Raw genomic sequence first — 14,583 nt, forward strand, 5'->3', positions numbered from 1 at the left:
TATTTGTATACCTAACCCTTAACTGTACCCCACAATATCATAATAAAAAATATTGATTAATAAAAAAAAGAAATAACTGTACAAATGTAGCAAGATATAAGAACAAGATATTCGTTGTCTAATCCACAGAAAAATGAGAAACAACTTACATATTCAGCATGGGACTGGCTAAATAAATTATAAAGTGATAAATTTTATAATAAAATAAATCAATTTCCATACAGTTGAAAACTACATCCCATCATATGTACTTTTCAATCATATGTACTGACATAGGAAAAGATTAAGTGAGGAGGAAAAAGCCAGCTGTAGACAGTGGGTATATTCGATCCCATTTGGTATAATTTTCTCTATATACATGTGTATATCTTTGTAAATGCTTAGACAAGATTGAAAGGTAAGCATCAAACTTTAGAGCTTTATTTATTTTTTACTTAGACTTTTTTTAGCCTTGTTTCATTTCTGTAATTGAAAAAGAGAACAAAACAGTTTTAATTTTAAAAAATGAAATTTTTTTAACGAGCTCTCATTAGGCCACAAATATATAAACATATTTTAAAATACTGATCTAAGGTTCCTTCGAGTTCTATGTACTCTATTTCACTCACAACCTTGCAAAGTAATGAGAAGTGTTTATAGTCATTATAACATTAAAATTCTAAGGCTCTGCCAGTCTGTTAAAGAAAGTGTTTGGAGACAGGACTTTGAGGAGTTAAACAGCCTGGTCTGGACAAAGAGCAAAAGGTCAGATCATGCTGCTTTTGTTTGATTCCCATACAACTTTCATTTTAACAAGCATTTATCAGGAAGCCATCCACAAGTGCAGGATCGGGCCTTTGCTTGTCCTGGGGATGCCTGTCAGGAAGAACAGCTCGAGGTGACCATACTACTTTCACTGAGACAGAAGGACTATCGTGTTCCTCATAGGAGGGTGAGCTGAGGACACTGACGTTGGCTTTCCAACCAGGTCCTTCCCCACCGTCCTGCCCTTGTGAGAAATGTGTCCTGCAATGAACTTCATATTAGAGAGCAAATAAAATAGTCAAGCACTGTATGATCAGCTAGACTTAAAGCACACGTGCATACACACACAAACAAACAGAACCAACAGTCTCTTTGTGTTTAAAGATAACCAACTGTCACTTAGCTTTCTTGTTTTTTTTTTGAGTTGGAGTCTCACTGGAGTTCAGTGGCCGCTCCCGGCCACTGCAACCTCGACCTGCTGGGCTCCGGCGATCCTTCCACCTCAGCCTTCCAAGTAGCTGGAAGTACAGGTGCGTGCTACCACACCTGGCTAATTTTTTGATTTATTGTAGACATGAATCTCACCAAGTTGCCCAGGCAGGTCTCGAACCCGTGGGCTCAGGCAATCCACTCACCTCAGCCTCCCAAGGCGTGGGATTACAGGGTGAGCCACCGAGCCCGGTTAGCTCTTTCTTCTTAAATGTCTTACTTTCTAGCCTATTCTGAAGAGGCCCTTCTAGTATACAGATTAACTCCTAGACCCTAAGCTAAGTCTGCAAGGGTTGCCTGCAACATTTTTTTTTTTTTTGAGTTGGAGAGTCTCACTCTGTTGCCTAGGCTGGAGTGCAGTGGCACGCTCACAGCCTCGACCTGCTGGGCTCAGTTGATCCTTCTGCCTCAGCCTTTCAAGTAAACGGAACTAAAGGCATGTACCACCATGCCTGCCTAATTTTTTGATTTATTGTAGAGATGAGATCTTGCCAATTTTCCCACGTTGGTCTCGAACCCGTGGGGTCAGGCAATCCTCTCATCTCGGCCTCCCAAAGTGCTGGGATTATAGGTGTGAGCCACTGCACCCTGGCTGTAACCTTATTTTAAAAGGTAACTGATAATATTAGTCAGTACTTCTCCAAGGATGGTCCCAGGACCAGCATCATTGGCATCATCACCTGAGAATGTGGTAGAAAAAAACCACAGATTCTCAGGTTCCACCCTGACCTGCTGGTAGGTCCCAGGTATCTATGCTTTTGGGTTTGTTTTATGGTTGAAATTTGACAACCACTGCTCTAAAGTTGTGCTTCCTCAGGGTTTTATCTGTATCACACAACTACGAGACCAACTCCTACAAGGCTCAGAGGACTTGCTAGCAAAGTGTTGGTTCTTTGTTTCTAGAGCAAGCATTCAATGAACTCATAGGCTACAGAGATGGAACCTATTGGGCTCTGTGCGGTACACCATTTCCATATATGGATCCAACAACTGATTCCGATTATCTTTGATAATGACGACCTGGGTATTCATGAGGTATGAAGCCCATAAATAAATTGGAATATTTTAGGATTTGCGTTCAACCTCTCTCTCTCCTTTCTCTAAATCTTTACCAGAGAAGCTAAAAGCACCAACACTCCTTGATTTCAGTTTATTTCTCTTCCCTACCTTTGGCCAACTCCTAACAGTAGGATGGTCTTGCAGCGAAAGGGTTGAGGTCTAGGGAGAGAGACTGCCTAGACCATTCACAAACTACAGTCCCAGTTAGGGGATTTCCATCAATCATTCATTCCCTTCTTTGTTCCAGAAAGGATCTTAAAAAGATGTCTATAAGATAAAAATAACAGGTGATGAAATCAGAGTAAAGGGGGAAGAAAGGTTATGTTGGTACATAAAATGCAATCAGTAGGGTTTTGAGTGTATTTTTGAGAGATGAGCCTAGAACATCTTGTCATATGAGAAGAAATCAAAAAGGCTATTAAAGTCTTGTTAGAATTATGTCAAAAAAACTCAGAGGAATGAACCTGAACAGGCTTCCATGGACCAAAGATGAGAAATTACCTTCCTCCTAATGGGTACATAAATCAGGTTCTAAGTTTACTAGCAGCCAACATAAAGATGGAAACGAATGCAATCTGTTACATGATTTACAAGGTCCTTAAGATAAAAATAAACCAGTTGCTAAGGAAAAACACAAGTATTCCTGATCTTGACAGGAATTCCTCCCTTGGATCAGTTTCTGAAGAATCTACAGTTGGCTGTTATTTTTAAAGCAAGGGGGGGGAAGACAAATCAAATCTCAACATTATCACTATATCTTGATCCTTGTTTCAAAATATACTCTTCTATAACTAAAAGTTGTTTAAGAGAGCTGTCTGGAGATCTTATAAAATTGTTACCAAAAGCAACAACAAAAGAAGAAAGAAAGAAAGAAAAGAAGAAAGAAAAGAAAGAAAAGAAGAAAGAAAAGAAGAGAGAAGAGAAGAAAATAGGGGAGAGAGAGAGGGGGAGAGAGAGAGAGAGAGAGAGAGAGAGAAAGAAAGAAAGAAAGGAAAAGAAAGAAAGAAAGAAAGAAAGAAAGAAAGAAAGAAAGAAAGAAAGAAGGAAGGAAAGAAAGAAAGAACTGTGCCCCAGATCAAACCTGCACATTTGACTTCCTTGCAGAGAACAACAGTGTCAAGATTCCTTACAAATTTGCCTTCCAAAATGCTGCCTGGTCTAACTTGGGAGCTACTATACACGCATGTGGGCACATGCACACGTGGGCACATGTTAAATTTGTTTCACCATCATGGATTCAGAAGAGCCCTTTAAATCAGACTTGAATGTGCATATTGGTGAATATAAATGTTTCCAGGTGCTACAGGAAATTAAGAGCAATTACCACAGATGACTGTCTTCCACGAATCTTACCTTTTTTACTCATTCAAAGAGGCCTTTACAGTCATTAAGCTCAAATTCATGCTCCCTGCTACACTGGCAGGATTAGTTTGGCTCTCCTGGTGTGACAAAATCTGGTTTCCAAATCTGTGGGAATTCTAAGCCACTCAGCCTTTTGCATATCTGTATGCATATGTATAGGCAAACATAAGCTTATGTATACATAATCTTAGTCTTATTATTATTTTTATTATTTTCTATACTAATAAAAATACAATCCTGCTTATATGTATATGAGGTAGATAGTGACTGTCCACCCTTTCCACAGTACTTATTATCTTCTTTTTTTTTTTTTTTTGTTGAGCTGGAGTCTCACTCCTTCGTCCAGGCTGGAGTGCAGTGGCACATATGCTCACAGCCACCCCAGCGTTGACCTGCTGGATTGCTCCAGCAATCCTTTCGCCTAAGCCTTCCAAGCAGCTGGAACTACAGGAGCACACTACCACACCCAGCTAATTTTTTATTTATTGTAGAGATGAGGTCTCGCCAAGTTGCCCGGGCTGGTCTTGAACCCACATGGGCTCAATCCACTTGCCTCAGCCTCCCAAAGTGCTGGGATTACAGGCTGAGCCACCAATCCTGGCCCACAGTACTACTCATAACAAGCACTACTCATAACAAGCACTACATGTTTTCTACACATCAATTCAGTTTATTCTCACAACACTCTCACAGTGTATGCATTTTTATCATTATCTCTATTTTGCTGATAAGAAAACTGAGTCACAGAGGGGTGAAGAACTTACCAAGGACTCAGCAGTAAGTGGCAGCGCCAGAGCTGAGCCTAGCTTGAGTCCATGCTCTCAGCCATGGAGCCATACCTGTCCACAGACTGGAACTATCTGTTGTGGACATATACATAGGTTTTAAAGTCTCTAAATTAACTGCTTAAAAAAGTACAATTATTAAATAAAAACCCTGTAAATCTTGACTCTGTAACAGGAGTGTCAATATAAACTGAAGATATATTTAATGCTCAAAAATTAACAAAAATTAAAAATCCATAGATTCAATACAGCTCTTTTTACTGAAATGGCCTTAAAACAACGAACAAACCCTTGTAGCAATGAGCGCCCCTAGTACTCAGAATCTGTTTTCTAAATACTTTTCCATCCAATAAAAGGAATCAAGACTTTTTGGACAAACGTACAACACGAGCCCAGGATATCTTGTCAGATGAGAAATCACGAAAGCAATGACAAAGTCCTAGAATCATGTCAAAAGGATTTAGGAGACTCCTAAATAGGCTCCCATTGGCCAAAATGGAGACATTACCGTCCTCACAGTGGAAGTGCAAAATACCAACCATGATGTCATTTTTTAAAAAAAGTTAAAAACAACCTGATTCCAGTCAGGTCATTAAGTCTAGCTACCAACTTTCAGGACATACAGAGGGCATGTTAACATGCTGAATAATACCACAGGAAAGCTATCAACAAAACTCAGACTGTGGGAAACTACTCTATAGGACACAGAGCCATAGAAACTTTCTTCAATAAAAACATTTCAAGAAAGAGAGAAGAGTGACATAAGTTGGGCAGGATCTGTAGATTTTAAGAAACCCAGAAGTGGCCAGACACAGTGGCTCAGCACTTTGGGAGGCAGAGGCAAGAGGACTGCCTGAGCCCATGGGTTCGAGACCAGCCTGAGCAACATGGTGAGACTTTGTCTCTACATAAATCAAAAAATTAGCTGGGCATGGTGGCATGCACCTGTAGTTCTAGCTATCTGGAAAGCTGAAGTAGAAGGATTGCCTGAACTCAGCAGGTCCAGGCTGCAGTGGCCATGAGCATATCACTGCACTCCAGCCTAGGTGACGGAGACTCTGACTCAAAAATAAATAAATAAATAAAAATTAAAAAAAGAAAGAAACCCAGAGGCGATGGCAGTGAGAATCCTACTTTTAACCTTCCATAATCTGGGTAGCAGGGCTTCCTTTCTGTGTGCTGTCTGAAGTAGTTCAAGGCAATGGCAAATGAGAAGTGCTGCTTAATATCCATGTTCCATGAATGACATGCCCATTTCCCCTTGGACACCTGTGCATCACTCACCGCTCTTCCATGAGTTCCCGGATAGAGGCTACCGTGGGGCCAGATCCCAGGTGAGTATAATAAGGACCTTCATCTTTCTCCACTATTTGTTCTGCAGAAACAGAAAAGAGTAAACATTATTTGGAGATATCACTTAGTCTACACTAATTGAGAAAGGCAAACACCAACAGGAAAATGAATAGACACCTTACAAAACAGGAAACCCAAATGGATCATAAACATTAGAAATCAGAAAATATAAAATCACAAGGCAACATCATTACATGTGTACCAAATCAACAAAAATGTAAACATTTGATAAAACCAAGTATGTCATCAAGACTGTTATCTAACTTTGAAATTCCACATGCCATTATGCAGTAAAGCTAAATTTTGCATTCTGCATGATAGACCAGGAGTCAGCAAGCTACCTCACTCCTAGATAAATACCCAGTCAAACTGAAAAAAAAGACTCAGACAGACACCTGTAGGCCAATGTTCATAGCAGCATTTATTTACCACATCCCAAAGGTGGAAACAACACAAGTGTCCATCAACAGATGAATGGATAAAATGTGACATCCCTATAGTAGAATATGTTATTCAACCATAAAAAGGAATGAAAGTTTGATGTATTCCACTACATGAACCTTGAGAACATTATGCTAAGTGGAATAAGCCAGACACAAAAGTAATACCGTATGATTCCACAGATATGAAACAGCTAGAAGGGCTGGGAACAGTGGCTCATGCCTATAATTCCAGCATCTTGAGAAGCAGGAGAATTGCTCGAGGCCAGGAGTTCAAGACCAGTCTGGGCAACACAGCAAGAAATGTTTTAAAAAATGAGCTGGGCATGGTGACACATGCCTGTAGTTCCAGCTACAGGAGGCTGAGGTTGGATAACTGCCTGAACCCAGGAGGCTGAGGCTACAGTGACCCATGATCATGCCACTGCACTCTAGCCTGGGGGGGGGGGGGGGGGAGGAGGAGGAGGAGGAGGAGAAAAAAGAAACATCTAAAAGAGGCAAAGTCATAGAGACAGAAATTAGACTAGAGATTATCAGGAGCTGGGAGAAGTGGGGGATGGAGAATCATTGCTTTGGATACACAATTTCTGTTTAGGATGATGAAAAACTTTTAGAAATATAGAGTGGTGACAGTCACACAATATTGTAATTGTAATGAATACCACTAAACTGTAAATTTAAACATGATTAAAATGGCAAATTTTATGTTACATATATTTTACCACAATTTAAAAAAAAACTTAATTTCATGTTAAGTGAAAGAAGTCAGATACAAAAAGGTTACATATTATATGATTCCAATCATATGAAATATCCAAAAATAGGTAATGCCTATAGAAACAGAAAGCAGATTGGTGATTGCTGGGGTGGGGGGGCTGGGGGTAAGAAGGGGTGGGGAATAACTGCTTAATGGGTCCAGGGTTTTATTTTGGAGTGATTAAAATGCTTTGGAACTAGACAGATGACAGTTGCACAATATTATTAATGTACTAAACGCCACTGAATTGTTCACTTTAAATGATTAGTTTTGTGTTATGTGAAGTTCACCTCAATATTTAAAAAAAGAACTAATCATTTAAGTAACAACATGAATACATTTAATTTTATTTTTTTTATTTTTTATTTTTTTTGAGTTGGAGTCTCACTCTGTCGCCCAGACTGGAGTGCAGTGGCCGCTTCCGGCCACCGCAGCCTCAACATGCTGGGCTCCGGCGATCCTTCTGCCTCAGCCTTCCGAGTAGCCGGAATTACAGGCATGCGCTACCACGCCCAGCTGATTTTTTTTTTTTTGTTTTTTGTTTTGATTTATTGTAGAGATGAGGTCTCGCTGCCCAGGCGGGTCTCGAACCCGCGGGCTCAGGCAATCCACTCACCTCAGCCTCCCAAAGGCGCGGGATTACAGGCTGAGCCACCGAGCCCGGCTTAATTTTATTTTTAAAATTATTTTTATTTTAAAGATGTGGGGTATAATTCAGGGTTAGGTACATAAGTGGTCATTGAATAGGTCAAGTTTGGGTACCCTTATTGATGTCATGTACCTTCCCCCTCCCTCCCCTGGCAGTGTCCCACTACTGCCAATCCCTTTTGTTTTGTTTTGTTTTTTTGAGTTGAAGTCTCACTCTGTCACCCAGACTGGAGTGCAGTGGCCATTCCCGGCCACTGCAGCCTCGACCTGCTGGGCTCCAGCGATCCTTCCGCCTCAGTCTTCCAGTAGCTGGAACTATAGGCATACACTACCACGCCCGGCTAATTTTTTTATTTATTGTAGAGATGAGGTCTCGCCAAGTTGCACAGGTGGGTCTCAAACCCGCGGGCTCAGGCAATCCACTCACCTCAGCCTCCCAAAGCACGGGATTACAGGCTGAGCCACCAAACCTGGCTACCAATCCCTTTCTTATAGCATTATGATAAATGTTCATAAATGTTCGGGGTATGCTTATGAGTGAGTACATGTAGTACTTTGTTTCTGTGATAAATCACTGAGTATTATAGACTCTAAATCCATTCAAGTTGCTGTGAAGTCCACAATTTTGTTTTTCTTTATGGCTCCATAATGTTACATTATATACATGTACGACATTTTTTAAATCCAGTCCACTTTCGATGGGCAGCACAATTGGTTCCTCGTTTTTGCTCTTGTGAATAATGCTGCAATAAACATGCATGTACAGGTATCCTTTTTATAGAGTGATTTGAGTTTCTCCAGGTATATTCCCAGATGGGAGATTGCTGGGTCCTATGGAAGGTCGATTTTCAGATTCTTTAGAAATTACCACACAGTTTTTCACAGAGGTCGTACTAGTTTATACTTCCACCAACAGTGTAGAAGTGTTCCCTTTTTCTGCATTCTCTCCAGCATCTATTGTCTTTTGAGTTCCTGATGATGGCCATCCTGACCAGAGTTAGGTTGTATTTCAGTAGTGTGGTTTTAATTTGCACTTCTTTGATTATTAGTGAGGCTGAGCATCTTATCATGTATCTGTTTGCTGCTTCTTCTGAGAAGTGTCTATTCATATCTTTTGCCCACTTTTTAATAAGGGTTGTTTTTTTCCTTTTGGCACATTTGAGTTCCTTGTAGATTCTGGATGTTAGGCCTTTGTCAGATCCACAGTTGACAAATATTTTTTTCCCCATTCTGTGGGCTGTTTCTCTGCTCTCTTGATGGTTTCTTTTGCTTTGCAAAAGCTTTTCAGTTTGATGAGGTCCCACTTGTCTATCTTATCTTTTATGGCATTAGATTTTGGAGAGTTGATCAACAATTGGCTGCCCATTCTAATTTCCGTAAGGGTGTTTTCTACATTTCCTTCTAGGATTCTTATAGTTTGAGGTTTTACATTTAGGACTTTTATCCATTTAGAGTTGATTTTTGTGTATGATGATAGGTAGGGGTCCTGTTTCAATCTTCCGCATGTGGTCAGTTTTCCCAGTAACATTTACTGAATAGGGTCTCCTTTCCCCAGTGGTTGTTGGTGGAGGTTTTATCAAAGATGAGTTGACTGAGAAATTGAGGTTTCCCTTCCAGAATCGCTATCCTGTTCCATTGGTCTATATGCCTGTTCTTGTACCAATACCAGGCTGTTTTGATTATTGTAGCCTTATAGTAGAGTTTAAAGTCTGGAAGTGTGATACTTCCTGCTTTGTTTCTTTTTGTTAAGGACTGTTTTGGCTATTCATGGTCTTTTATGTTTCTAAATGAATTTCTGTATTGTCATTTCCAGGTCTGAGAAGAATGATGCTGTAATTTAATGGGTATTGAGTTAAATTTGTAGTTTGCTTTTGGTAGGATGGACATCTAAACAATGCTAGTTCTTCTTCCAATCAACATGGATAAATTTTAAATACACTTTTCTAAGAAACCAGAACCAAAAGGCTAGTAAGAGCAACTTTGGAACACAGCGTTTTGACTGTATACTATGAGGCTAACAACAAAAAGAACTATACACATAGTGGTGCATGTATACCACAGTTGGTAAGTTTGTTTCATGTCTAAGAAGACAGGACAATTAAATGTAATATAACCTACACTGGGTCCTATAATAAGAAAAGAATCATTAGTGGAAAAACTGAAGAAATTTAAAATGTCTATAATATTATTGTACCAACTTTAATTTCTTAGTTTTAAATATATCATAATTATGTAAGATGTTTACATTAGGAGAAGGTATGTAAAAGGTATACAGGAACTCCGTACCACCTTTGTAACTTTCCTATAAATGTAGTACTTCAAAACAAAAAGTCTTTTAAAAGTAAAATAAACAACCAAAAAAACCTAGGCAGTGAACCATAATTTGCTGATACTATCCTAGAAGAAATCTTGGTCGCACACATCAAAACATACATATGAAGATTTTCACAGCAACAATGTTTGCAAGAGTCAACACTGAAAACAGCCTGCTGTGGAGTGAATGTGTGTCCCTCCCAAATTCTTACATTGAAGGCTAATCCCCAATGTGATGGCATTTGTAGGTAGGGCTTTGGGGAGGCAATTAGGTCAGGAGAATGGAGTCTTCCTGAGTGGGATTAGTGCCCTTATAAGAAGGGACACCAGAGAGCTTGCTTTCCCTCTGCCTACTCCTTCCCTTCTCGGTCATTTGAGGCTACAGCAAGGAGGCTGGCTGTCTACAAGACAAGAAGGAGGCTCTCACCGGATGCAGGATCTGCTGGTGTCTTGATCTTGGAATTCTCAGCCTCCATAACTGTGAGAAATAAATGTTTGTTGTTCAAGCCACCCAGGCTATGGTATTTTTATTATAGCAGCCCAAACAGACTACAACACAACCTATAATCCAGCAACAGTGGATTGAATAGTGAAATGTAGTAGTTATATAAAATGGAATACATCCAGCAATGAGAATCAACACCTACAACAGCATGGTTGACATATATTATCACGTTGCATGAAAAAAGTATAACACAGAACAAATAGAGTAATATTACAAATAGAGTAATATTTCCATCTATGCAGCTTAGAGATCCATGCATAGTTGGTAAAATTACTATGTTGGAATATGAAATTGTAGATATTCAATGATTTCTGACCTACAAAAATGGCCACTTTATATGGTTTGGCCTCAATATAAGGAAAAACAAGGAAATCATTGCCACAAAAGTCAAGAGACTGGTCACTTCTGGGGGATGGGAGAGAAACGTGATTAGAAAGGATATACAAGGGACTCTTGGGGGGGCTAGAAATTGCCTATTTCCTGTGGTGGTTACACAGTTGTTCATTTTATAAAAGTTTATTAAATTTTATATGAATGTTTTGTGTACTTTCCTATACAGAGAAATCACAACTGGTTAATGTAAAAAATTAATGTCATTCTGGTTCAGATCATTATGCTCAGTTTTATAAGGGATACAAGACAGAATAATGCCCAATTGTTGCCTTTAAAAAGTATATAATCTAGCTGGGTAGACAAGACCCACACATAAGATAGTATTTCACTAATGGCATTTCACTTCAATGGGGAAGGTTTAAATCTTCAACGCATGGTGTTAGGACAACTGGGGGTAAAAGTCTGATTCATACTTAATACTTTATCCCCAAAATCCATTCCAAATGGATGAAATTTTAAAAAATTAACCATACAAGTGCTCAAAGGAAAAAAAAACAGAAGAGTTTAAAAAAAAATAAACTCATGAAATAGGGAAGGTCTTCTCTAAGCATGACATAAAATTCAGAGGCCAGTCCCCCAAAATAAGTAAAACCCTGATAATTTCACTAAAAAAACCCTTTGTAATAATAACTACCAAAAGTCAACCTCAAAGACAATCACCAGTCAAAAGGCTAATTTCCCTAATATGTCAAGAGTTACCAGCCAAATAAAGTCAACGACACAGAGAAAAATGAAAAAAAGATAAAAATGATTCTTAGAGAAATGCAAGTGGCACAAACATACACAAAGTTCCAATAAGATGCCATTTCCCCCCTTTTCAAGGGAGTCCCCATCAAAAAGTCTGATCACTCACTGCATTGGTGAAGGTGCAGTGCAGGAAGAGGGGCAGTGTGAGGAGCAATTTGGCAACACATTAAAATTACAAATGCTTTAATCTGTTTGAATTAGCAATTTCAAAGAAGTTTAAAAAAATTTTTTTTTTTTTTTTTTTGAGTCAGAGTCACACTCTATCTCCCAGACTGGAGGGTAGTGGCATGATCATGGCTCACCCAGAGCCTTGACCTGCTGGGCTCAGGCAATTCTTTTGCCTCAGCCTACTGAGTAGCTAGGACTACAGGCATGCGTCACCATACTTGATTTATTTTTTGATTGTTGTAGAGATGAGGTCTCACTATGTTACCTAGGCTGGTCTCCAACTTCTGGGTTCAGACAATCCTCCTGCCTGGGATTACAGGTGTGAACCACTGCACCCGGCAGAATTTCAAATTTTTCAAAGAATGTGTTTCTAGGAATTTGGTTATACTTGCATATGTATAAAATGATGCATGTAATAGGAATACTCATTTCACCATTGTTTGCAATGGAAAAAACATCAGAAATAACCAAAGTGTCCATTACTAAGGACTGGTTAAATACATTATGGCATATCCATACAGTGAAATATTAAGCAGATATCAAAAAGAAATTAAGCAGCTCCAGAGTTACTGACAGAAAATGACCTCCAAGATATTTAAAGTAGGGGGGAAAAACAAATCTTAGTATAGGAGGTATAAATGCTATTGTTAGTGTACACACATACATTCATACATACACAAGCACAAAGGTGTATACATAAGTCATGACCAATGTTAAGAATAGCAGAGTAAGAGCTAGTTTAAACTAAGATTAGTTGTGTTTTGGTTTAAAAAAAAACATCAGCAATGGTGCATACAACCTAGCAGGTAAGCTGGATCAAAGTAGCTTGCCACTTGTAGATTCTATTCATGAGGTTCTTGATCCTTCCGTCCTGTCTGGGGCCAGGGTCTTGCTTGAATTATTGTCATGATCTAGTAGCTGTTCGGAACCCTCCTAAGTCACCCTATCCAATACTACCAATTATATTCGCCAAACAGAAATCTGGTCACATCAGTTCCCACTGATGATTCCACAATGGATAGAAGATAGAATCCAAATTATACAGCACAGCTCCCTGCCTTGTGCCCTGCCCCAGTCACCATAGGCTCTGCCACACAACCACTTGGTACTGCGGTCTTTAAACATGCTTTCTCACTGACAACAGTGCCTTCTTGTCTCTCTCCCTTTGGAAAAACTAATCTGGAGTGCAGTGGCACACTCACGCCACCCAGTGTCGACCTGCTGGACTCCGGCGATCCTTCTGCCTCAGCCTTCCTTCCAAGTAGCTGGAACTACAGGCACGTGCTACTATGCCCAGCTAATTTTTTATTTATTGTAGAGACCAGGTCTTACCAGTTGCCCGAGCTGGTCTCGAACCTGTGGGTTCAGGCAATCCACTCGCCTTGGCCTCCCAAAGTGCTGGGATTAAAGGCTGAGCCACAGAGCTCAGCCGGAAAAACTTATCTCTTAAAGCCTAGTTTAAATACCACCTTTTCTGTGACGCACTATCGGACTTTCTCAGGTTCATTTTCCCTCTGGATGCCCAAATCACCTTGCATACAACAGCTGTATGAAGGTATGTATTGTAATCTGTTATATAATTATTAATGTGGCATGGAAGAATATACACAGATCCTGCGGACAGGAACCTGGACAATTGCAACAAGTTACCTTTCCAACTTCTCTAAGGCTTTTATGTGTAAAATACATAAAGGGCTTAGCCCAGTATTTGGCATGTGACCTCAATTGGTAGCTATTGTTCAGGCTTTACCAGACAAATTGTGTGACTGTGGGCAAGTGACACAACCTTTATGAACCTTAAAGCAGTCACCACAATTTTACATAACAGAATTGTTGAAGATTAGGTGAAAGGTAAGGTAGCAGTGCTTAAACATTTCATAAACGAATTAAGAGTTAAAAGCTACTGGTTCCAAATATACACAATTCTGAATCATAAAATAGAGAGGATTACAGAAGGATGTGTGGGAAGAGGGAGAGAAGGAAGTCAAGCGGGGAAGGTACGGGGGAAGTTAAGGCAGAGAAGGGAGAGGAAGAGTAAAGGAATATGAGAGTGTGGGTGTTGGGGGCTGTGGTCTGAAAACTATAGGTGCTAGGAGACCACATGGCATACAGAAAATAGAACATTAGAATATACCAGAACTTCTAGACTCAGTTCTAGTTTCTATCATATAGAGAAAATTCAAAGTAACAAATTGACTTTGGGGTCTTGCACTGGAACTGGAATATAGCTTTTGGGTATCACCTTCTACCCCAAATCAGAAAAACTCAAAATGTACACAATTAAGGGCAGAAAAAGAAGATTTTTAAAGAGAAGATGTAAACTAAATCTAAGCAACTCCATCTCAGCAGCTGGGAAAGAAGATAAGAAGATACAAAACCAAGCCAACCTGGAAACTGGTTGGTTGGGTTTCTCTGGGAAGGCCACTAAAACACAAAGGGAAGATGCAGCTCCAAGTGCCAAACAAAATCAAAACCACTCTGAGCAGTTTACAAGGCAGCCCAAGGAGTCTCTTAAAAACATTGTTTATTTTAATTATATCCTTTTCCCTGAGTATATGTCCATGGCAGGAAATTTGGCTTATAACAAAGTATGCTTACTTATAAAACAAGTATACATGTACCAACTTAATTATCCTCATATATATGGAAACACATATATGTTATTATAGATACTATTATATATATATATATCTTCTGTGTGTATATAAGCATAATATAAATACACACACTATCACTATCAGTTTCTTATTATGTAAATGTCTCATTTTCATGTAGTTTTTGCTTTATATATTCAATGTTATATATGGTACCAAAAGGTTC

General features: G+C 39.4%; 1 protein-coding gene across 1 annotated transcript in view; it reads right to left on the reverse strand.

Moving 5' to 3' along the window:
• The window catches only part of TET3 (tet methylcytosine dioxygenase 3), a 127,945-nt gene that overhangs the window by 34,672 nt on the left and 78,690 nt on the right, over positions 1 to 14,583 (reverse strand). The window contains exon 4 of the mRNA XM_008064379.2: positions 5,724 to 5,814. Within this exon, the coding sequence (XP_008062570.1) occupies positions 5,724 to 5,814 (91 nt within the window). The remainder of the gene's footprint in view (positions 1 to 5,723; positions 5,815 to 14,583) is intronic.

Source organism: Carlito syrichta, unplaced genomic scaffold, assembly GCF_000164805.1.
Source record: "Carlito syrichta isolate Samal-C Ts95f unplaced genomic scaffold, Tarsius_syrichta-2.0.1 Scaffold307324, whole genome shotgun sequence".
NCBI classification, from domain to species: domain Eukaryota; kingdom Metazoa; phylum Chordata; class Mammalia; order Primates; family Tarsiidae; genus Carlito; species Carlito syrichta.